We start from the raw sequence: 24,860 nt of genomic DNA on the forward strand, positions 1-24,860 counted from the left end.
CGCTGGTTTCTCTGGCCAGCCCACGCCTCCAGCCTCAGCTCAACGCCACTCCCTCCCCGCCAAGTGGCTCTCCGCTCGGGAGGCGGGACCGAGCTCTTCGGTGGCCCCAGGAGGCTGCAAGCTTTGGGAGGCTGGGAGGGGAGGGAGGGGAGGGAGGGAGGGCGCTGACTGGGCAGTCCAAAGAGGAGGGGGCCTTTAATAGGCTCGCCCAGCGCCTGGTTTGCGGCGCTGCGAGCGGAGCGGCTGCGGTTCGGAGGAGCGGCCGACACCTCCCTCTAGTTCTCGGCTGCAAATCTTCGTCCTTGCACTTGACAGCGATTGTACTTAAGCTCCCAGGGCGCGCTTTGCTTGGAAAGGCACAGGTAGGAGGCGCGAACTGCCCGGTGCACGCTCGCTGCTCTGCGAGGAGTCTCCCTGCCCGGGGCTCTCCTTTCTGGGAGCTGCGGGCGGCCCCAGGCGTCGGTGGTTCCGGCGTACGGGCTGCGAGGAGACAGTGCCGGCGGCCGGGGAGCCGGCCGAGCCCTTCCCAGAGCGCTGCTGTGCGCTGCCCGGCGCCATGCTTCTGCTGGGCATCTTAACGCTGGCTCTCGCCGGGGCACCCGCTGGCGGCTCAGAGCCGGAGCGAGAGGTGGTGGTCCCCATCCGACTGGACCCGGACATCAACGGCCGCCACTACTACTGGCGGCGTCCCGAGGACTCCGGGGATCAGGGACTCGTGTTTCAGATCACAGCATTTCAGGAGGACTTTTACCTACACCTGACGCCGGATGCTCAGTTCCTGGCGCCCGCCTTCGCCACTGAGCATCTGGGCGTCCCCCTCCAGGGACTCATCGGGAGCTCTCCGGACTTGCGACGTTGTTTCTACTCTGGGGACGTGAATGACGAGCCAGACTCGTTCGCCACCCTGAGCCTGTGCGGGGGGCTACGCGGAGCCTTTGGCTACCGAGGCGCCGAGTACGTCATTAGCCCGCTGCCCAACGCCAGGGTGCCGGCGGCGCAGCGCACTAGCCAGGGCGCACACCTCCTGCAGCGCCGGGGCACCCCCGGCGGGCCTCCCGCAGATCCCAAGTCTCGCTGCGGGGTGGCCTCAGGCTGGAACCCCTCCATCCTGCGGGCCCTGGACCCTTACAAGCCTCAGCGGATCGGCTTAGGGGAGGGTCGCAGCCCGCGCAGGTCCGGGCGCGCCAAGCGCTTCGTGTCTATCCCGCGGTACGTGGAGACGCTGGTGGTGGCGGACGAGTCGATGGTCAAGTTCCACGGCGCGGACTTGGAGCATTATCTGCTGACGCTGCTGGCCACGGCGGCGCGACTCTACCGCCATCCCAGCATCCTCAACCCCATCAACATCGTCGTGGTCAAGGTGCTGCTTCTCGGAGACCGCGACACGGGGCCCAAGGTCACGGGCAACGCGGCCTTGACGCTGCGCAACTTCTGCGCGTGGCAGAAGAAGTTGAACAAAGTGAGTGACAAGCACCCTGAGTACTGGGACACCGCCATCCTCTTCACCCGGCAGGTGAGTTGATTTGTCACCTCTTTGGACCCAGATAGCCCCCATTTTTTTGGGGGGGAGGTCACTGCCCTTAACTCTCTAAATGCCCTCTGTGGCGCGCAATCACCTCCATCCCCCACCCCCGAGTTGAAATCTCGTTGATCTCTTCCGACTGCCACTCTGGATCTTCCGGGGAGAGCCGGCTCCTAGGCTCGGTGGAGCTCCGGCTCTTGTGCATCCGGATGCACGTGGGCGGTCAGAGGAACGCCTGCTCCTTCGGAAGGTGTAGGCCCCGCGCGGCCAATGAGCGCCTCCTGGATCCGGCGCCGAGGGGCCGGAACCCAGGAAGTTGCCGCCCCGCAGCCGCAGTTTGTCTCCAAGGCAGATAGGAGGCGCTCTAAGGATGGTGTTGGCGAGGTCCGCCCCTACTGTAAGGAGGCGTCTAAGTCCTTTCGGACGTATCCTTCCGAGGCTTCCTTTTTTTCTGCTTGTGGAACTGGAAGTTGAGCGCCTGCTGCTTTTCTCGTGGGTAACACGCCGTTATCCTCTATCTGTCCTGGGCCTGGGAAAGCTGGATTGGGATAGAGGGGCTCGTCTGGGGTTTTTCGTGGGTTGCAGTGAAAGGACAGACTCAAGTACAGGCAGCATGTCTGTCTTCCTTGCTGCTTCTCTTACATCCGTCTGTCCTGGGCCTGTCTCCTCTTTGAAGAGCTTCTGGTCCATTCAGAGCAGGCAAACGGTTCGAGGCTTGGAGTTTCAAGCGGAGCTTCACTTAGAGCTGAGTTGAGAACATCTCCTTCACTTTTCCCGTATCCCTGTTGGTGGAGTGTGACCCTGTGCCCCGATGTAGGCTCTGGGCAGAGCAGGCAGGGCTGCTCATGACCCAGACTCACTGACACTTCCTATGACGGGGCTTGACTACAGGGCTCCGGCTCCTGGCCCTGGCAGTGCGGAAGTGGAGTGAGCTCAGGGCAGAGCATCTGGAGATCCCAGCTGCAGGGTTGGAAAGATACGGAGTCTTGGGATTAGAAAGACAGATCAAAAAAGCAGATCAGAAGAGTAGCTCTGCCGTTTGCTATGGATCTATTGAAAATTTAGATTCATGATGTTGCAGGGACTGGGTGCTGTGTTTTTGGATTCTTGAAATTTCTCAGATACAGGAGACTGGGAGGAAAGCGAGCATCCATGTGACCTGCTGCTTCCTCTGATTTGGGGGGCTGTGGTTTGAATCTGTGCCAGGCTCTTGTTTTGTTGACATCATAACCACAGGCTTCTGGGGGTGGCAAGGAATCCTTGGGTACCTATGGGGCCCTGACTCTCCACTGTATCCAGATGGACTGGCGCGCATGGGGCTGGAACAGGAGCTGAAGACTTCCACACTAACCCATTTGGCACAACTGGTCCCTTCCTGGAGCTAAGCTTCCTCCTTTCCCAGCCTTCTCCTCCCACCACCTGGTTCCTCTAGGGAGGCCTTTGGCCCGAGTCCGTTTCCTTGCGCTCATTCTTCCAACTGAGGTCTGTGGAGCCATCACTGCCCAGCCCCTACAAGCACTGCCTGAGTCACGGGGAAGCTGCAAAGGAGGTGGCTTCAACCTCTGCACACAGCCCAACTCGGCAGCCAGATGGCTGGGGAAAAAGCAAAGGCCAAGAACAGGATCTCTTAATGGGCAAAGCAGCTGTTGCCCCATCTGCTACCTGGGATGCCCCTGTGGAGGCCATTCACTGGTCTAAAGTAACAGACCTTCGTCTCTACTGCCTGGTGGTGAGGCTGACTTTTGGAACCAGCCCTAGGAAGAACACTCCTGCTGGGAATATGGGCCACGCCGTCAGAAGGATCCGCCTTTTGAAGAAGAAGCAATCAAACAGCGTGACAGCTTCTGTTTGTCAGTGGTGTGTGCTAGACCTCCCCTAGGGGGCTATGTTGACCATGCATAATGGGTACAAGATGTATGATCGCTTGGGTCGGAAGCAGGGATGTGCATGGTGTGACTCTTAGAAGCTGTCTTTCCCTTAGGCGTGGAGAGGGCAAAGCCAGAGAGTGGGGAGGCTGTGTCGGCAGGCGCATCGTGCAGGTATGCGCTTCATGCTTCAGAGCAAACGTCTCTCCTCCTCCTCCTGGCCAGTACAGACTTCAGGGCCTGCTGCATTCCCAGAGTCTCAGGAACGGCTCATTCCTGAGCTCCCCGGGGAAGGTACAGTATGAGATCCGAACACCAGCGCGCGCAGCTGCTCTTTCTAGGCGGAGGCCGATGTGGTCTCCATGAGCCTGGGGCCTCCTCTGGGCTCCAACGCAGGAGGGACTTTTGTCTTACTTTGTAAGGGTGGGGAGTAATCCTTTAAATCAGATGTGTGAGCTTCTCTGCTTAAACCCTATTTATTGGAATAGTGGTGTAATCCATGCTTTTTCCAACTAAAATTTGAAAAGAATATATATAATTTGTTTGGATAAGACGTTTTTTAGAAAGGTGCTTATTTTGTTTACCTTTTGTCTCTAAAGGACCTTGAACTGACGGACACCGTTTTTGTTGTTGTTGTTGTTGTTTTTAACATTTATTTATTTATTTGGCTGCGCCGGGTCTTAGGTGCAGCACGTGGAATCTTTTTTTTTTTTTTTTTATGGTATGCAGGCCTCTCACTGTTGTGGCCTCTCCTGTTGCGGAGCACAGGCTCCGGACGCGCAGGCTCAGCGGCCATGGTTCACGGGCCCAGCCGCTCCGCGGCACGTGGGATCTTCCCGGACCGGGGCACGAACCTGCATCCCCTGCATCGGCAGGCGGACTCTCAACCACTGCGCCACCAGGGAAACCCAGCAGCACGTGGAATCTTCGTTGCTGTGTCCGGGATCTTTAGTTGCAGCATGTGAACTCTTAGTTGTGGCATGCAGGATCTAGTTCCCTGACCAGGGATCAAACCCAGGCCGCCTGCATTGGGAGTGTGGAGTCTTAACCCCTGGACCTCCAGGGAAGTCCCTTTAGAGTCACCTGTTTCTTGGTTGCCCCAGAGAAATTGGAAAAATGGCGATTGCCTCTTTCTGAGTGCACTCCGGTTGTGTTTCTCACGGGGAGGAAGCAGTTAGGAAGGGGTCGGGCTTGGCCGGACAGTACTTCCTCCCGTGAGGAAGAGGTGAGAGCAGCTCCAGGGAGCTCCCGGTGCCGGGGTGCCCAGCAGAGAGCAGGAGGAGGGCAGGCCCGGCAGGCATGGAGTTCCCCTCCCACGTCTCAGAGCTGCAGCGGTGGAAACAAGCCCGGGCCAGGCTGTGGGGAGCCTGCTGTCCCCTTGGCAGGCGGATGGAGGGCTGTGAGGTATTGAGATGAAAACACTGGGAAGATGAGACCCAGGGAGGATCCTTTACTGTCCACAAAGGAGAAACAATGGATCCTACAGCAAGGATTCTGACAATTTGAAGAGTTTCCTTAAAGATTCGGAATAAGTCCATTCCCGTAGGGGGAGTGCACGTTGGATTCTACAAAGCGATCAGCCTCCAGCTCATAACAGCAGGGTGAGGTCACAGAGGACTGGAACCAGGATCTGTGGAGAATGAGAGCCAGCCGTTCTGTGTGCACATTTATTTCTGAGAGGAGGAGTTTCTGTGGCTTCTGCTGTGCTGGGCAGTGGTCCAGTGGGACCGCACTTCTCCGGGTCTTCTCTCTGTTTAGATCTAGCGCCTCTGCTCTTTGGGCAACTTTGTGGTCCACTGGCTTCCATTCATTTATCCATACATTCTCATAACACTTATTGAGCATCTATTATTTCTGGTACTATCCTGGGCTGTGGAGCTACAGATACTCCTAAGATGTGGCCTCTGGCCTCCAGGAATTCACTGTGTGTCAGGGACCCCTGACAAGGAAACAACCCATTACAGTGCTGTGTCAGTGCCCTGGCGAAGGCTTGGACCCTGTCTTCTGGAAGCCCAGAGCGGGGTCATTCTCTTTAACACTGGAGTCTGGAAGCTGGGGACAAGGGACAAACAGATGCTGGACCGAAGGCAAGGCAAGAAGGAAGGAGGTGGTGGTGGTGGGACAGGAAGCTTGTTTTCTATCTTGCAGGAGGCCCCTCCTTCAGGCCACCTTCTGGTTTGCTATCTGTGACATGTCCTCCATGGGACTGGCTGCTTTTTAGGATTCATAGTTTGTGGGGCTGTTTTTGCCACTTATTCCTTCATTTACTTGTTTTCCTGTCGCTCCGAGTACCGTGCTTGGTGCTCCCTTGTCCCCTTCTCTCCCCGATTTCTTCCGCGCCGTCTTCTTCCTCTTGTGGGGTCATCGAGGCAGGCTCTCTGTCCTCGTTCTCTTCTCTTCCTCTCCTCACTCATGCTCTCACCTTTCCTCCTCTCACGTCCCAAGGCTGGTGCTTGTCTTCCCGTTCTGGCCTTGGGTTTTGTGGGGATGTATATGTATTCTACATTGTGCAGAAAGGATCAGCATTCTGCACCCTCATTTGAAACAGAGGCCAGTTCTTTCCATAATCAACTAGTTGCAGCATGGCGGTGACATTTAGTGTTCTGACAAAAGGAATGCTAATAATAAAATAATAATATGGATTTTACACACATCTCCCAACACAATAAAAAGAATCATAATTTTGTCAGGATCTTTTAATTAAAAAAATTTACGTATTTGGTGGCATTGGGTCTTAGTTGTGGCAGGCAGCCTCCTTAGTTGCAGCTCATGGGCACCTTAGTTGTGATATGTGAACTCTTAGTTGCAGCATACATGTGGGATCTAGTTCCCTGACCAGGGATCAAACCTGGGCCCCCTGCATTGGGAGCATGGAATCTTAACCACTGAACCACCAGGGAAGTCACCAGGATCTGTTAATTTTTTTTAATTTACCATGTTGTATTAGCTTCAGGTGTACAGCAAAGTGATTCATATATATATATATATATATATATATATATATATATATTTTTTTTTTTTTCTTGTTTAGATTATTTTCCTTTATAGGTTATTACAAAATATTGAGTATCATTCCCTATGCTATATAGTAGGACCTTGTTGTTTATTTTATATATGTACATATGTGTTATATGTTTATATATATATATATATATATATATAAAAACCTATGTAAGTGTATATATGTTAGTTCCAAATTCCTAATTTATCCCTCCCCCAACCCCTTCCCCCTTTGGTAACTGTAAGTTTGTTTTCTATGTCTGTGAGTCTATTTCTGTTTTTGTAAATAAGTTCATTTGTATCATTCTGTTACATTCCACATATAAATGATATCATACGATATTTGTCTTTGTCCGGCTTACTTCACTTAGTACGATCATCTCTAGATTCATTCATGTCACTGCAAATGGTATGATTTCATTCTTTTTTATGGTTGAGTAATATTCCAGTGTATAAATATACCACATCTTCTTTATCCATTCATCTGTTGATAGACATTTAGGTTGCTTCCAGGTCTTGGCTATTGTAAATAGTGTTGCTATAACATTGGGGCGCATGTATCTTTTCGAATTAGAGTTTTTGTCTTTTGTGAGAAGCTTTTTTGAAGTCAGGTCTTGGAGGAAGATGTTAGCAGAGAGAGAGAGAGACAGATGTAGATTTGGCATTTAATAGTTTGTAAATCTTTATCACTAAATGGAAACTCAACCCCACTCCCTCTGGGAGGGAGGAGGAGAGATGATTCTCCCTGGTCTGTAGGGTGATAGCTCTTCTGCCCTGTTTCTTACTTACAGCAAATAAACAAGCCGGGAGTGATGGGGGAGGGTGGGGAGGAAGTTTGGAGGGAGGAATGTGCCCTGGAATCTTTTCTTTCTTTTTTTTTTTTTTTCTTTTTTTACGGTACGCGGGCCTCTCACTGTTGTGGCCTCTCCCGTTGAGGAGCGCAGGCTCCGGCCGCGCAGGCTCAGCGGCCATGGCTCATGGGTCCAGCCGCTCCGCAGCATGTGGGATCTTCCTGGACCGGGGCACGAACCCGCGTCCCCTGCATCGGCAGGTGGACTCTCAACCACTGCGCCACCAGGGAAGCCCTCTTTCTTTTTTTTAAACTGTGGTTAGTCAGGAGGGGCAATGAGGTGGGTCCCTCGGTAGGTCCTGCCCTTCCCCTGCCTTTCAACGTCTCTGTAGATGTTGGCCTCACATGGGGCCCTCACGCTCACCTTGCTGTGACACCTTGCCCGGGTCACAGGGCGCAGTGGAAAGAACACAGGCATGGCGTCGGGCAGAGCTGAGTTGGGATCCTGGCACTTGCGCTTTTTGCAATGACCGTGAGCGAATCAGCCGTTTGAACTACTCTCCCCTCATCTGTAAAACAAGGATAATGAAGATGACAAGGGTACCTGACTGGCAGGGCTGTTGAGGGGACGAGCTACCGAGTGTTCCAGAATTGGTGCCCAGTTATGGCAGCTGATATCATCGCTGCCTTAGTCTTGCTCAGTATGTTTGCTGTTGTCCACTCATTACCGATGGGTCCCTGGCCAGAGCTTAGGTTTGAGACGGTCCTGCTTCAAAGCATTCTGCCCCACCCCCTGCAGGTATGCTCAACACTTCCTATTTGTGTGGAAGCTCTGGGCTCCACAGTTGCCAGTCCCGCTGACCTTCCGGGCAGGACCCCTCTACATCTTTGTAGCCCCTCCGATGGGCCCATGCATGTCGCCATTGTTCAGTGGGCTCGCAGGAGGGCGGTGCTGATGCAGCGAAAGGACCACAGAGCTCTGAGTGCTCAGGTAGGTTCACCTCCCTTCCTGGGGACTGTTCTTCCAACCTTTGAGGATGCAGGGCTGGGAGAGGGAGGCTCGGGTTCTCTGGCGTTTCACCTTGGCTCTCTACCATCAGGCTTTGCCCAGGAGGAGCCAGCAGACGGTGCATGGCAGGGCTGGGGTCAGTGTGTCTGTGCAGGTGTGGGGCCGGGACCTGGCACAGACCCCGTTCCCAGAGCACTCGTGGCCTTTAATCCTGCCTTCCCCTCTCCCCACCCGTGACCCGCCTGCGCTCTGGGGGCAGGGGGTCCGGAATGGACGACCTTGCCCTCTTGAGACCCCCAGCCCCTTCGTTCTTTGGGAGCACGTGCCCTGGAAGTAGCATGCAAGGGTGGGGAGGGCCCAGCTCTGCTGATGCACTGCCTGGGTTCCGCCCTCCCTCGGCCCCTCCCTCCTAGTCTAACCTGGGCTTGCCATTTGACCCTGGGCTGGTTACGCATCTTCTCCGGGTCTCATCTGTAGAACGCGGCCTGGTAATGGCATCTCCTTCATAAAGCTGCTGTGAGGATTCTGTAAGCAAAGCAGGTCAAGTGCTCAGAATAGCGTCTGTGCATGAAGGCCAGCTACTGTTGGACGTGGTACGCACGCTTCCTTGAAGTGACGGCTTCTGGAGAAAGTTGTTTGGTCTTCCTGCTTCCTCAATGATGTAATTCTTGCTTGGTTTCGTCCATCCCTTGCTGGGATACCACTTTGTATATCTTGAGGTGTTTATATCCCAGTGGAACAGAATCTGCTGATAGAAGCTGCCTGTGTGAGCTAACCTCTCCTTCCAGGCATCCTGAGTCACACTGCCTAGGCACTGAACTGCTAGATTTTTTTTCTTCTAGCAAAGCCATGCCCTCCCATCCTTGGAGATTACAAACAGAAGTGGATTCTGAGTTGGATGAAGAAATCCAGTGACGCCTGAGAGATTCAGCTGGGTAACAAGCTGTGGGACAGTGTTAATACAAGTGCAGGGTGGTTTCACCAGCGATTAGGATACCCTAACTCGTGTGGTGCCATCCAGACCAAAGGCCACTGCTGGCCTGGTGTCAAAAGGTATGGATGCGGACCCCATTCTTTAAGTCATAGCGGCATGGCCTTGGGGGAGTGATCTTAGCTCACAGAGCCTCAGTTTCCTCACCTGCAGAATGAGAGGGCGGCTCTGAAGTTCTGCGAGTAGAATTCTTGGAAGCTGTGACGTGGCCGTGAACATGAGTGCTGGTTCGCGTGCACAGGAGTTCAGTGTGAGCAGGAAGTTGGCTCCATCAGAACGTGTATCTTCTGCCACATTAAAAAAATGAATGTGCTTGATTTTTGTGGATCTCCCTCTCTTCCTACTGTTGAAAACACGAGCATCTCAGCAGATGGCGGGGGAAGTGAGAGGAGGTGGAAGGAAGGCCGTAAAGAAGGCAGCTGCCCGGGAGGTGTGGCGCGTGTGTAACTCACAGTCTTGGTAAACGTGGGATGGGCCGCTGCGAGGTGTTATCCTTATTTATTGATTTGTTCCCCAAATGTGGCTCTAGTCCTAAATTATTTTTGTAAAAAGAGACAATTAGAAAAGAATAATCCAGGAGGATTAAGTGGTTGGCCACGATGATTCTTGGGTCATTTGGAAAGGCAGTTGCAGCTACAAGAAGAAATGGCAAATCACCAGAAATAGTGAGGGGCTGGGCTGGGCGGTGCCTATGCCCTCCAGGTGGAAGGAACCAGAACCGTTTCAGTTTCTGGAGACAAGTGCCTGAGCTGAAGAAGTTAAGGCAGCTTGAGTGCATCTGAGTTCGTTCCAGAAGGGTGGAGACACACAGGGCCACAAACGAGGCACCATGGGACCCTGCACAGCCACCTGTGGGAGTTCAAAGCTTGCAGGCCCAGCGAGGCTCCATCTGAGTCCTGACTCAGGGCAAAGGGCCAGACAGAGGGCCAGGCGGCACCTCTGACCCCAAGCAGCTGGTCTTCCCACAGCGATGGGCTGGGTACTGCGGGACAGCTGCTGTCAGCTGCATCCGACCCTCAGGAAGTTTGCCGGCTCTTGCCTTGCTCTTCTTGTTTGATCCAGGGAAACTGGGATTTCCTGATAGAAAGAACAGGTTGCTCCCGGCCAGGAAGGGCCTGCAGCTGCATGTCTGCTTCAGGGAGAATCCACACTCCCCGAGAGAAAGGCGGCTTTTGGCTTTAAGGACCTCCTGACCACAGAGGCAGGCGGCCCCGCGGCCGCCGGACTCCGGCCTGAGCTCCCACTCTGCTCTAGCCTTTTCCGCTGAGCAGGGCAGGGGATGGGCCTCTGAATCTCCATGTGAGTGATTTAAGATTCTGTGACTCAGTTTTATCAACCACACTGCATGGGTCAGCAGACCAGATCACCTTTAGGGTTGTTTCCATTCTACAAGCGGACTGTTCTGGGTGTTCCTTTTATAACCCAGAGGCCGGGGTGTGGGGTGGGCTGAGCACCCTGGGATCGGGAAGGAGCAGCGGCTTCAGGTGCTGGGACCCTCTGGGTTTTAGTTGGGAGCTGACCCTCCCCAGAGGAGGAGAACGAGGGGACAGGAGTGACTTGCCCGAAGGGACACACCTGCAGCGTGATGGGCCGGGACCAGACTCTGGGCTTCTTGGTGCTTGTTGCCGTGCCCTCCCGTACACAAGGCCAGTGCTGGGTGCACGTGGTGGCCCGGGGACAGTGGGACACGCTCGTCCTGCAGGCTCTCCCTACGGGCTGTGACCGCCAGGCTAGAACTTTCAGGGGCGACCACCTCTGTGGGCTCCTGTGCTCTTGTGCCCGCCTCCCTCTGGCCCTGCACGAGCCTTCCTGCCTCCCTTCCGTCCTCCGCTCCCAGGCCGCTGCACCGGCCCAGCCTGCTCCTGGGCGGCCACGCTCCCTCAGCCACCGGTCAGGTGAGCCTCCCCCGCGCCAGCCCCCAGGCGTCCTGACAGCAGGTGTCTTCTGGGTTTCAGAACTCTGGCGGAGGGAGAACTGTCTGGGGAGTGAGCCTTTGGAGAGGGAAGGGGACTTGGAAGAGACCGGAATTCGAGGTCCCCCCGGGGGCTCCCAGAAAGGACAGAGGAGCCGTGAGCAAGTGCGGGGCAGCCTTTTACCCGCCAGTGACTCGGGGGCCCTCGGGTTCAGTCTGATCACCCTGGAAGCTCTCTGGCCAGAATCACTGTGAACCCACGAGGAGGTGTGACGGTCACCTGACCATGAAAAGCCAAGTCTGACTGCTCAGGTGGTAAACTTCTGAGCGCTTGGGATTAAATTTTGCTGATTTTCTGTACTGTGACCACGTTTCCTCCTATGCTCCCTGGCCCCCCTTACACACCCTGCCCACCTTTTCCCCACGTCAGCACACGTGCACACACACACACACACACACACACACATACACCCCTAGGGAGACACACCGCTGAGGACAGCTCTCTGTGCCTGTTGTGTGAGCCCCTGGGCTCCTGGGGGAAACACCCGCAGTGCGTGGACTCGGGAGACGCTGAGTAAACAGCTGCGATGAAGCGGACAGAGGGTGACTGTCCAGTCCTCAGACCCTGCCTGGGACTTGAGCTTCTCTGAGCTTCAGGGGAGTCTGAAGAGGTGTCTGTGGAGGGCGGTGGTGCCGTCATTACCCCAGTGGATGCTGGAGGGCTAGCTAGCACCCTGTGTGTCAGGTGCCGGCCCGCTGTCAGCACTTACTCAGTCGCCACCACAGTGATTAGCTGTGATCATGAGTCGCGGTCTCCACCGTCGGCAAATGGGTGTAATAATACCTCTGCCTCCTCAGCCTGTGGTGGGGATTACACGAGATGCTGCATGTCAACTTCGTGTACACTGTCAAATGCCCTCCACGTTAAAGGCAGGGACGTGATGTAGAGAGTACCAGTGTCACCCGTTCAAAGTGTCTTCTCAGGAGGAGCAGAACGTGTACAGGTGTCTCATCCCATTTCCAACTCCGGGCTCCGAAGGCACCTGGATGCGTTGCTGGCCCATAATGCTCCTGAGTCCCTCCATGTTAAAGGCAGGGACGTGATGTAGAGAGTACCAGTGTCACCCGTTCAAAGTGTCTTCTCAGGAGGAGCAGAACGTGTACAGGTGTCTCATCCCATTTCCAACTCCGGGCTCCGAAGGCACCTGGATGCGTTGCTGGCCCATAATGCTCCTGAGCCCTGAGAGCTGTGCCCCCAGGAGACCCTCCCACATCCATGAAGTGTATTCCGTCTGGGCTGCCAGAGACTGCTGCAGGCTGTTTCAGTACAGAAAGAGGGACCTTCCTGCTTAGGTTGCGACTCATGTACCGTATCTTCTTCGGAGCGGCCGCGGAGCCCGTGGTCCCCAAGCCTCTGTGGCCAGTGGAGCTGGGTCTGTATCTGGGCTTGTCTCTGCCTCTCCCTGCTTACTCCCAGCCCGCGGAAGCCGGGCCTTGGGCAGGGCAGGCCCTTGGCCAGTGACCCTTTGGCTGAGAATCTGAGCTTAATTCATGGTGGTCCAAAGGCAGTCCCGCATCAAGGATCGAGGCTCCCAGAGCCGACCCTGGCTGGGGTGGTGCCAGCCTTCCACCCCGTCCTGCCCAGTCAGCCACGACCGGAACCTCACCCGGCTGGGGAGTCACCGTTTTCGGGGCTGGAAGGCTGTGTCTATAGAAAGCAACGGTCCTTTCAGTGTAATCCTGTACCTCCTAATTTCCTCCCAGGGCCTCCCTGGGCAGGATTTGGGTCGCATCTTCTCAGCGAGCCACCGAGCTTCCCTCCTGAGGCTTTTCCCTGCGTGCATTCCATGAATGACAGTCCTGCAGCCCCCTGGGCAAAGGGCCTGGTTGGGAAGTGCCGGGCCTGCTGGGGCCCAGAGCCGGGTGAGTGCCCCTCCTTCCCATCTGGTCCTTCTGTTACGTCTCTAACTTCTGGCCGGCTTCTGCTTCTCCCCCACCTGGGCAGGACCTGTGTGGGGCCACCACCTGTGACACGCTGGGCATGGCCGACGTGGGCACCATGTGCGACCCCAAGAGAAGCTGTTCCGTGATCGAGGACGACGGGCTTCCCTCGGCCTTCACCACCGCCCACGAGCTGGGTGAGGCTGGGGGCTCTTGGGGGAGGGAGGAGAGTGCCCTTCTGGGTCTGCACTGGGTGTTCTGGGCAGGGGTGGACGTCTATCTTTGCTCCCTTGGGCTCCTTCCTTAGGGTCAGAGTCGCCCTTGGTGATGGCTCACTTTCCCGATCGCCCCAGCCTAGGCGGCCGGTGCCACTGTCTGTGTCGGTCAGTGGTCAGAGTGTCTCATCAACTAGGGGCCAAGGGGAGAGGACATTCCCTACCCTGCTGTCCTCACTGAGCCCACAGCCGATGGGCAGGGCAGGACCTGTGAGATCCTGCTCTCTCTCTCTCTCTCTCTGTTTTTTTTTTTAATATAACAGCGATAAAACCCCAACATGATTTTTTTTTAAAATATTTATTTATTTATTTATTTGGTCGTGCCGGGCCTTCGTTGTGGCAGATGGCTTCCTTAGCCGTGGCTCGTGGGCTCCTTAGTTGTAGCACGCAGGCTCCTTAGGTGCGGCATGCACGTGGGATCTTAGTTCCCTGACCAGGGATTGAACCTGCGCCCCCTGCACTGGGAGCGTGGAGTCTTATCCACTGTGCCATCAGGGAAGTCCCCAGGAACATGATCTTGAGGACACTTGCGAAGCAATCTATCGTTTGGAAGAAATGACCTGCCTGAAAGCCGTAGACCCAGGTCCTCTAGCTCCCGCCCCCCACCCGCCCCTCGGGCTCCTCCACGCTCGCCCACGGGCCGCCCTCTGAGGCCTCTCGCCTCCCCCGCAGGCCACGTGTTCAACATGCCCCACGACAACGTGAAGGTGTGCGAGGAGGTGTTCGGGAAGCTCCGGGGCAACCACATGATGTCCCCGACGCTCATCCAGATCGACCGCACCAACCCCTGGTCGGCCTGCAGCGCTGCCATCGTCACCGACTTCCTGGACAGCGGGCACGGTAAGCGGGGCCCTGGGGAGACGGGCTCGGACCCGTCCCGTCTGTGCCCCGTGACCCACGGCGTCTGATGGGGCGCATTCTGTTCCCCTGGCTTCATTCCTGCTCCCGTCGAGACCCTGCGTTGGCCGTGGCCACCTTTCTGGCTCACCCCTGATGAGCGCCGTTGGCCCCCTGCAGGCGACTGCCTTCTGGACGAGCCCAGCAAGCCTGTGTCCCTGCCCGAGGACCTGCCGGGTGCCAGCTACCCCCTGAGCCAGCAGTGCGAGCTGGCCTTCGGCGTGGGCTCCAAGCCCTGCCCCTACATGCAGCGCTGCAGCAAGCTGTGGTGCACGGGCAAGGCCAAGGGCCAGACGCTGTGCCAGACCCGCCACTTCCCCTGGGCCGACGGCACCAGCTGCGGGGACGGCAGCTTCTGCCTCAAGGGGGCCTGTGTGGAGAGACGCAGCCTCAGCAAGCACAGGGTGAGTGGGCTGGGGAGCGGGGGGTGGACTCCGGGGACCTGCCCTGGGGACCAGCCCCGGCACACACTGCTGTGTGGCCGTAACTGTATCTCACTGCTGCTCTGTGCCTCGATTGCCCTGGCTGTGGTCCTGGCCCCTTCTTGACTCCAAAACCAGAGAGAAGAGATGAGACTGGTCAGAGAAACTGGTGAGGCCGTAGGCAGGTGGGGTGCTTTCCCAGGGGCAGCGGGCCCGGCCCTGAGCTGCACCCTGGGAGGAGCTCTGGAGCCCAACACCTGGAGCCCAACACCTGGAGCTCGGACTGGCTCCTTGCCCGCTCCTTCCTTTCTGCCCTCAGCGGGTGTTTCATAGCCAGGGAGCTGTGGGCTCAAGATGAGCCGGGCTCAGAACCCTATTTGTTACATCCTGAACCAAGCTTCAGTTTCTGTTGTGATTGGTCGTTTTTGAAGTTGAAACATAAATGAACAAAAGTTATTTTTTCCCGATAAACAGGAATAGCAACCAGACTGGAACAAATTCAGAATCCAAATATTCTCTGAATATAATAAAAACTTTATTTTCTCCAGATCTTGGGTTGGGATAGCAAAGGGATTTGCGCTTTTCCACCAAAAGGAATAAGAAAGAGGCCCATCTTCTCCCTTGATCCTGGAGGGGATTTTCCAGCCCTCTCCTGCCCCTGCCTTGGCCACGGGAGGGCTTGCCTTGGGGTTTTATGTACTCAGAGGCCATGGATCAATAATAAAAAAGCATTCACCAAGCACTTTATCCATTGCCCCGAGATAGGCATGGTACAGAATTATGTAGAATCTTCTGTGTTCTGGGAATATACGTTTAATTAAAGCTTCATTCATTCATTTGGCAACAACCCACTCTATTCAGGGATCTGGGTAAAGTACTGTGGTGGTCAGAAAAACGAATGAAACATGGGCCATGTCAGAGAGGGCTCACAGTCTAGTGGGGAAGCTAGAAATGTAACTGTAATCCAAGATGCAGAGGGGTGTGTGTGCTGTGTGTTGAGACAGAGTGTGAGAACGTGTCATGGAGAACAGGGATGAGAGATTAATGATGACTCGAAGGGCCTGAAAAAGCCTTGATGAGGAGGTGGGATTTGAAGAGAGCCTCGAGGGATGAGTAGGGTCTCAACAGGCAGAGCTGGAGCAGAGTCTGGGTGGCGGGCTGAGCTGGAGGCTTGCGTGGATGAGCACTCCACTGGGGGCATCTTTGGGAGGGTGGTTTGCTACTGGCCCGTAGTTGCCTTGACCACCAGCCTGATGCATTGAGGCTGGAAGGTCCTGAGGACAGGCCAGGCACTGCCAGTTCCTTCTCTTGGGAAGATGAGTCAGAGGATAAAGGGATTGGTTAGGGGGATACTGGATACAGGAAATGTGATGGGAGAAGCTCTCTGGACCTCTCAATCCCTCAGGAACCAAATCCACTCTATCCTCAACCTTCTTTCTGAGCGAACTGTCCCTCCTCCACCCTGTCCCTTTAGGGAGGACATTGCCTTCATCAGCTAAGGTCAAAGCACAAAACTTGTCCTATTAATCACCCCAGAGATCTCATTTCAGGGGTCCCACTCTGTCCACTGAAGCCCTATTTTCCCAGCTCACTCCCTCCAGTTTTGGGACTCCAGCAATTCTTCAATCCCATCTGACCTACAGTCCCTTGATCCGACATCTTTCCATCATCCCTCAGGCGTCTCAGGCCCTCACCAGCCTCTTATTGAGCTGAGACACAGGAGTCCATTGTTGGAACCACTCCGTCACGTACACTCCTCTGCCCTGTCCCCATTCCTCGTACTCACTGGGCTAAGCCACCACCCTGGTGGCATCCAACTCCCTCACCTTCTCAGTGGTGCCAGCGTAGGTGAACATGGCCGGAGAAGCATACGCAGTCCTGCTCGCTGGCCTCAGCTTGAATCAATGACCTGGACACTGCGGTGGGCCTGTCCTGCTGCCCAGGGGTCACATCACGTTTTACTTCCTGAGTTCTCACTCTCCCAACCACCTAAGCTGTTACTTCACACCTTCACTTCTCTCTTCCATGACCAGCCCTTTCTTCCTCATTTTTCACTTTTGCCAGTGACCTTTCTTCCTCTTCCCCTAAGAAAAACAAAGCATTTAAGTTATCAGATGTGAACTCCCACCAGCTCCCAGCACCACATCCACCGTTGGACCTGCTTCTGCGCCCATGGTGCTGCCTTTCCTCCTGCACAGCGGACGAGCTGCCCACACGCTCACCTGAGGCCAGGCTTTGTGCTTTGCACTCCGATGCTCTCCTCTCCCGTCTCTTCGAGGAAAGGACCCTGTCAATCTCCTCTCTCTCTCCTGCAGCATCAGATTGTCCCCTCTGTTGAGTCGGATCATTCCTATCAGGATGCATGCTTGCTGCAGTTTCTTCCACCTCAAAGTAAACTTCTCACAATCCTCCTGTTCTCATGTACCACAGTCTCTCTCCTTGACTCCCCCCCCTTTTTTTTTTTTTTTTTTTTTTTGCGGTACGCGGGCCTCTCACTGTTGTGGCCTCTCCCGTTGCGGAGCACAGGCTCTGGACGCGCAGGCTCAGCGGCCATGGCTCACGGGTCCAGCCGCTCCGCGGCATGTGGGATCTTCCCGGACCGGGGCACGAACCCGCGTCCCCTGCATTGGCAGGCGGACTCTCAACTGCTGCGCCACCAGGGAAGCCCCTACTTGACTCCCTTTTACAGCAAAGTTCCTTGAAAGAGTTGTATGAACCAGCTCTCACCAACGCCTGTCTTGCCACTTTTCTCTGGAGCCCATTCCAAACAGGCTTTCAGTCCTCCTGTTTCTCTGAAATAACTCTTCTTAAGGTCACCAACGACCTGCATGTTGCTGCTCGGTGATTCCTGCCTGACCTGCGAGCAGCATTTGACCCGGCCATGGCTCTCTGCCCTGAGGACACAGCCTCACCCGCCTTGGTTTCCCTCCTCCCCCCAGCTGCCCCTTCCCCACACTCCTGTTTCCCAGCGTTGGGGTGGGTGCTGCAGAGCTTGGTCCTTGCCCCCGTCAAGATCCACGCCACCCTCTGAGGTGGAGCATCTAGATCGCTGTCTGTAGACACCATTTACACATACATGTTGAAGACTCCCAAGTTTGCTGCCCAGACCTCTCTCCTGGACACTGCCTGTCTCCCTGGATCTCCGTCTCCCCATCTGGATAACCGATGCCCGTCCTAAATACGACATCTGTAAAATGCAGCTCCTCGTCACCACCCCGAACCTGCTCTGGCGGCTTCCAGGCGCTCAGGCCAATGCCTCTTTGCCCCAGACTCGTGTCCAGCAATCCCTGTGGACTGTCTTCGAAATCGATGCAGAGCCTAACCATTTCTCACCACCTCCTCTGCTGTCACCCCCCCCACGCCACCGCCCCCTGCCCCGTGGATTATCACCCCTGCTTCCTAACCGGTCCCCCTGCTTCTGACCTTACTCCTTACAGATGGTTCCCTCCAGAGCAGACAGAGGGATCCTTTGAAATGCGAGCCAGGTCCTCTGGCTCAGACCCAGCGAGCCCCGTCTCTGTCTTCAGCTCTTCCCGCTGCCTCCTCAGGGTCTTTGCGCTGGATCACTCTTTCCCTAGTATCGGCATGCTTCACTCCCATACTTCCTTCAGGCCTCTGTACAAATGTCACCTCAGCGGTGAGGCCTCCATGCCCCCCTGTAACACAGGGCAGCCCCCCCGCCAGGGCCCTCCCCATCTCCCGCTCCGAACACCTGCTTTAACCCCATCTGACACTATATGCACAGGCTTATTTTTATGGTCTGTCTTCCCTGCTGGGATGCAGTTGCTTCAAAGGCAGGGTTTTGCTGCACATGGTGCCAGGCTTGTGGTAGGAATTCAACAAATGTTTGGCAAATGAGTGACTGAATGGCACATGGCAGGACTGTTTCCTGTAGGAATGGGTAGGAAGAAGTGTGCCAGGTAAAAAAAAATGCATAGCATCGTCTCAGAAGCCAAAGGAGCACAGTTAAATATTGAAGGTTGGGGACCACGGGCCTGGGCACGGACTCTTTCATTCTTTAGTGGGGGGGGGGTCACTGCTGACCTTTGAGAGGGGACACTGCTGACCTTCGAGGAGGGTCACTGCTGACCTTTGAGAGAGCAGCTCCCGTGGTCCGATGGGGACAGAGCCCGTACTGCAAGGCACGGAGGAGGGAGCAGGTGGAAGGAGCAGGTGTGGCTGATTCTCTGAGGAGGGGAAGGAGTGAATGAGGTGGGCTGTGGTTTGAGGAGAAAGTAGGCTTGAGGGAAAGTGTCCTTCCTCAGGATGAAACTCTGAGTATCTACCTAAGTTAAGGTATCTGTCTTACCTGCAGCCAGATCCTGACTGGCTCCGTGCAGGTTCGCGGCTTTGGGTGACCTGTGACAGCCTCTCCACCAGCCTCGTACACCTGGGCCCTGTTGCCCAACTCGTGTGTATTCAGGGCTGAGAACTGGCTTTACTGTCATCCTAAGAAAAACATAATGAAGACTATAAATTTTCTCTCCCTTCTCCACCCTCTTGAAAAGTAAAGCAACACTGCATAATTCACCCCAAAGCCAAACAGAGTTTCAGGATTGCTCAATAGCCTCCTGTCTTTATCTCCTCTTAGCACAAACGTTACATCTGCTTGGAGTGAAACTTTCTCAAATTTAACCCCGGATTGAGGTGAAGACCAGTCTGGTTTGGTGAAAAGTCTGAATTATGGAAACCTTACAAATAAAAATATTCAGATATCTATGGCGACACGGTTTACTGGCCGTCCTTTAGACTCAGAGACTTTTGTAAGGACAGTAACGACAGAGAAAGAGAAACCCTGAGCTCCCTCACGGTGGTAAGCATGGAGCTAGGAAATTTCACACACGCTGCATCATTTAAATCTTCCATCTGACCTCACACCCGAGGTCGATGTGCTGGCCCCATTTTTGCACACGAAGCACCTTGAAACTTAAGGAAGTTTCTCTGCTTGCTCAAGACCACCCATGTGGCGAGGGCAGAGGCCCGGGTGGAACTTGCCTGCCTGACTCCGCAGCCAGGAGCCCTGTCCTACGCGTAGCCTCGTGTGTAACTGGGGGCAGTGGGCATTCGCTAACCAATGGGCTGAAGTGTCCTGTGCGTCCCAGGCACAGGATCATTGACTGCTCATTTTCTCCCTCGTGGCACAAAGTGGGTTTCGTTCCGGTGGGATGGCACAGTGGAGGCTGTCCCCGAGGGGCTCCTGTGCAGGCTCAGCGTGTGGGTGCGGTGCCCCGACCCCGCAGGGACCTAACAGACCCTTCCCACAGGTGGACGGCTCCTGGGCCAAGTGGGAGCCCTACGGGCCCTGCTCCCGCACCTGCGGCGGGGGCGTGCAGCTGGCGCGGAGGCAGTGCAGCAGCCCCGCCCCCGCCAACGGCGGCAAGTACTGCGAGGGAGTGAGGGTGAAATACCGCTCCTGCAGCCTGGAGTCCTGCCCCAGCTCAGGTGAGTGGGGGCGGCCGCGCCGGGCTGGGGAGGTGGGCGAGAGGCCACAGAGCTCCTGCAGTCGAGATTCTCAGTCCCAGGGCACAGTCCGGACGTGCAGCTGTGCAGAAAACTTGGGATCATTTCTTGGCTTAGCCACCTTTGCCAGGGCTGTTTTCCTCTGATGCTGAGGCTGGGAGTCTAGATGGCCCAAGGGGACAGGATACTAGAACCCTCTTAGTTAAGCACAGACAAGCCCATCTTCATAAGCAGAGTTTTTTTTTTTTTTAATAGGTTAGCTTTTAATTTGTTTTCTGAGAATAATCCTTTGCAATAACGATAGCAGAATGGAAATAATATGGTTCAGAAAAAAAGGAACTGTTACATATCCCTTGTTTGACTTTCCTATAGACCACGCTCAGCTGTCTGTAACTTGCTGGGATAAAAGTAAATTACATCTTTTCCACATTCTCAGTTTCTTGTTATTTTTAATGGGATAGGGATAGGTACAGCCCAGTTTCAAACTCAGACACCATTCTTACTTGTATACAAGCAGGAATTCTTTCTTTCCTTCTTGTCTCCCTCCCTCCCTCCCTTCCTTCTTTTTTTCTTTCTGGCTGCGTTGGGTCTTCATTGCTGCGCCCAGGCTTTCTCTAGTTGCATCGAGTGGGGGCTGCTCTTTGTTCCAGTGTGTGGGCTTCTCACTGCAGTGGCTTCTCTTGTTGCAGACTCTAGGCCCACGGGCTTCAGTAGTTGTGGCATGCAGGCTCAGTAGTTGTGGCACACGGGCCCAGCCACTCCGCGGCATGTGGGATCTTCCCGGACCAAGGCACGAACCCGTGTCCCCTGCACCGGCAGGTGGACTCTCAACCACTCCGCCACCAGGGAAGCCCCCCAAGCAGGAATTCTTTATCCAAGCCTCATGAACTTGGGTGGGAGGAAAATGACATCTCTATAGTTACTAACCTTTTAATCTAAAATTTAGTATTTCCTTCAGTTAGAAATTTAGTAGTTTTTACTAACGTTTCCACCCAAAATTTAGTATTTCTCTTAATTAGGCAACAAACTACAATGCTAGTCACAGTACCTGTGGCTCTGCCCCTAGAAATCATGGGTATTTTCGTATGTTGCATCTTTTCAGTTGTTGCAGATTCCTTAAAATGGCATTTGTGCTTGTCACTGCCTCACAATTACAGTGGGTTTTACACTCATTGTTGGATCTTGTTATTTAGTGGGTTAACAAGGAAGCACATAAATCACGAATATGTTTCAAAATATATTGATAGCTGTATATAAATATAATTGGTGTTCTTTGTAATCTATCTATGTATTATTTTATGCACTTAAGAACGTTCTGAAAGCAGTTTCAATAGACTGCTGGGGGGTTGTATTTAGGATTCCTGTTCGAGGGAACTTAAGGCCAGACTACTGGGAGAGGCGGCACACTGCCTGCGGGATGCATTACCGTCTGTCTCCTGCATCCTTTGGTCCCCGCCTGCCTTGGTCCTCTGAGGTGGGGTGGCTTCAGTGATGAGGACCACCCGGCTGAGGCGGAGGAGGAACTGTTTAGAGCCAGGGGAGGCTGAGCACCCCTGGGGTGCGTCTCTCCTTTGCCCTCTCCCCAACTGGCCCTCCCTTTAGCTTCCTGCGTGTGTTCCCCCTCCCCAGCCTCTGGCAAGAGTTTCCGGGAGGAGCAGTGCGAGGCCTTCAACGGCTACAACCGCAGCACGAACCGGCTCAGCCTGGCCGTGGCCTGGGTGCCCAGGTACTCGGGCGTCTCCCCACGGGACAGGTGCAAGCTCATCTGCCGAGCCAGCGGCACCGGTTACTTCTACGTGCTGGCACCGAAGGTGGGTGACCCTGGACGGGAGGCCGGGGCAGGGGCAAGGTCTTGGGGAGCATCAGGCTGAGCTGCCCCGTCCCTCTTCTCCCCATCCTGGGCCACTGCAGGTGGTGGACGGCACACTGTGTACCCCTGACTCCACCTCGGTCTGCGTCCAAGGCAAGTGCATCAAGGCTGGCTGTGACGGGAACCTGGGCTCCAAGAAGAAGTTCGACAAATGTGGGGTGTGCGGGGGAGACAACAAGAGCTGTAAGAAGGTGTCAGGACTCTTCACCAAGCCCATGTGAGTTCCGGGCCCTGGGGGGTGGGGGGAGGGAAGGATTGCCCCCAGGCGTCGGAAGCTTGGGTTAGATGGAGTAAATGTCAAGTCCTGGCCAGTACCCTTGCTTCAGAGGCCATTTCTGCCCGGCTACAAGTATGATGTTCATTCATTCATTCATCCAACAAAGACGAAGGCTTGACTAGGATGCCACTCAGCTGGAGATGATATTCAGGCATTTGGCAGAGTTGTTAGGGTCTGTCTAGAATTCTAGAGTGAGAGTGACCTGTGTTCATGTCCCAGTTCCCCATTTTCTGGATGAAGCTGGGCAAGTGACACAATCTCTAGAATTCTAGATTTCCCCACTTGTAAAGTGAGTACGATACTAATATATTTCATGTCCTGCTATTGTGAGGATTAGGGAGTTAATTCAAGTAACATGCTTAGCATAGTACCTGCTGCGTAATAAATGCTCGCTAAATGTTCATGATGATGATGACAAAACATACCTGGGGACAGATGTGACAGCCTCCCACTTTTCTGAGCCTGAGGCCCTGGCCTTGGGGACAGGATTAAGTCGAGAATGGCACTAAACTGCAGGGAGTCGGCGGAGTGAACGGCTGGGACGGAGGGAGCCCCCTCGGGGGAGATGGGTGCCCAGATCCGCTGAAGAAATGTCTCTGCTGAGCCTGGGCTCCTGCCTTTCCGAGGTCCAGCACGTTCCCTTTATTTTCAGGGGGATGTGCTCCTTGCAAAGTCCGGATCCAAGCTCTGGAAGAAGCAGGGGCAAGCAGAGTCCCTCCTGTCTCAGTTGAGGGGTGTGCTTGGATCTGAGGACTTGGGGGTCCAGGTGCTGGTGGGAGTAAGGCCTCGATGGCTGTCCAGGAGCCTCGCCCGCCCCCTGGACACAGTGCCCTCTGCCGAGCCCTGGGTGCAACCTCTCTGGGCACTTGGGTGCTGCAGGCGGATGGTGTTGCAGGCTGTCCCTCAGGGGCCCGCAGGGGAGACCGGGCTGGGAATTAAAGGTAGATCCCCGGACTCTCTTCACAGGCTAGGTGGCAGGTGTCCCTTTCATAGACTAGTGGAGTGGGAAGGAGCTGAGACATCATCTCTTTTAACCTGCTCATTGCGTAGATGAGGCCCCTGGAGCCCAGAGAGGCTGATTTGCTTGAAGCCACCAGGGAGCTGGCGCCCGAGCCAAGGCTTGGTGTAGGTCCCTGACCCCAGCGTGTGTACCTCGCTGCATCAGCCCCAGCCCTGGCCCCTCCCGTCCTCCTCCGCCTTCCTCTCCGCTCCCTCTGGAGGCGATAGGTGCAGCCAGCGTATCCGGGGCTGGCCGGCCGATGTGCCGACAGCCTACCCACCTCTCGGTTTGTGTGACCCATGGACTGGGCCAGGCCCTGTACTCTGCCACCTGCGTGACCTGCCTGGGGTTTGGGAAGGGGAACCCGTCTCGACGTCGGAGGGCAGCGAGGTCCTCCTGGAGACATCGGTTTAACGTTTACTCTTCTGCCGCCGCAGGCACGGCTACAATTTCGTGGTTGCCATCCCGGCGGGCGCCTCCAGCATCGACATCCGCCAGCGCGGCTACAAAGGGCTGATCGGAGACGACAACTACCTGGCCCTGAAGAACAGCCAAGGCAAGTACCTGCTCAACGGGCACTTCGTGGTGTCGGCCGTGGAGCGGGACCTGGTGGTGAAGGGCAGCCTGCTGCGCTACAGCGGCACGGGGACCGCGGTGGAGAGCCTGCAGGCCTCGCGGCCCATCCTGGAGCCCCTGACCGTGGAGGTGCTCTCCGTGGGGAAGATGACGCCACCCCGGGTCCGCTACTCCTTCTACCTGCCCAAGGAGCCCCGGGAGGACCGGGCCTCGCCGCCCACGGACCCCCGGGCCCCCTCCGTGCTCCACAACAGCGTCCTCAGCCTCTCCAATCAGGTGGAGCAGCCGGACGCCCGGGCCCCCGCGCGCTGGGTGGCGGGCAGCTGGGGGCCGTGCTCGGCCAGCTGCGGGAGCGGCCTGCAGCGGCGGCCTGTGGACTGTCGCGGGCCCCCCGGGCAGCGCGGGGCATCCACCTGCGACGCTGCCCACCGGCCGGCGGACACGCGCGCCTGTGGGGAGCCCTGCCCGGCCTGGGACCTGGGCGCCTGGTCCCCCTGCTCCAAGAGCTGCGGCCGGGGCTTCAAGAGGCGTCCGCTCAAGTGCGTGGGCCACGGAGGGCGGCTGCTGGCCCGGGACCGGTGCAACCTGCGCCGGAAGCCCCAGGAGCTGGACTTCTGCGTCCTGAGGCCGTGCTGAGCGGAGCGCTCCGCCTCCTCACTCTGCAGCCCCTTGCTGTGCTGCCTCCGGGGCGGCCACGGGCAGAGGGCAGTGGCCGGGGCCCAAGCCGCGAGGCCACCCACATCCAGGGACAAGGACCTGGGCGGGGAAGCTAAGTCACTAAGGCACAGTCTACCTCACGCCCGGCTCCTCCGGGGCCAGCCTCGGGGTGAGGCTGAGAGGGGCTTGAAGCTGCGCAGGAGGCCCCGGGCCCAGTCTCCCGGGGACCTGGAGGATGGGCGCCTCCCAGCAGGACTTCAGGGACCTTGGCCCCCGTCAGGGAGGCCGCAGGCTGCTGGAAGAGCCAAGGCCCGGCAGCTTGGCCACTTCAGGGGGCCCCAGGGCTCGGAGCCGTCTCTGAACAAGGCAGGTTTTTATGGTGCTTTCCTCCACTTT

General features: G+C 55.9%; 1 protein-coding gene across 1 annotated transcript; it reads left to right on the top strand.

Moving 5' to 3' along the window:
- Positions 1 to 492: 492 nt before the first annotated feature.
- Positions 493 to 24,860, top strand: ADAMTS15 (ADAM metallopeptidase with thrombospondin type 1 motif 15). Its single transcript, XM_060104445.1, has 8 exons — positions 493 to 1,513; positions 13,095 to 13,227; positions 13,978 to 14,145; positions 14,323 to 14,606; positions 19,889 to 20,066; positions 21,714 to 21,895; positions 21,996 to 22,171; positions 23,669 to 24,860. The coding sequence occupies exons 1-8, from the start codon at positions 557 to 559 to the stop codon at positions 24,441 to 24,443; spliced, it is 2,853 nt and encodes a 950-aa protein (XP_059960428.1). The 5' UTR covers positions 493 to 556; the 3' UTR covers positions 24,444 to 24,860.

Source organism: Mesoplodon densirostris, chromosome 7 (genome assembly GCF_025265405.1).
Source record: "Mesoplodon densirostris isolate mMesDen1 chromosome 7, mMesDen1 primary haplotype, whole genome shotgun sequence".
Classification (NCBI taxonomy): Eukaryota; Metazoa; Chordata; class Mammalia; order Artiodactyla; family Ziphiidae; genus Mesoplodon; species Mesoplodon densirostris.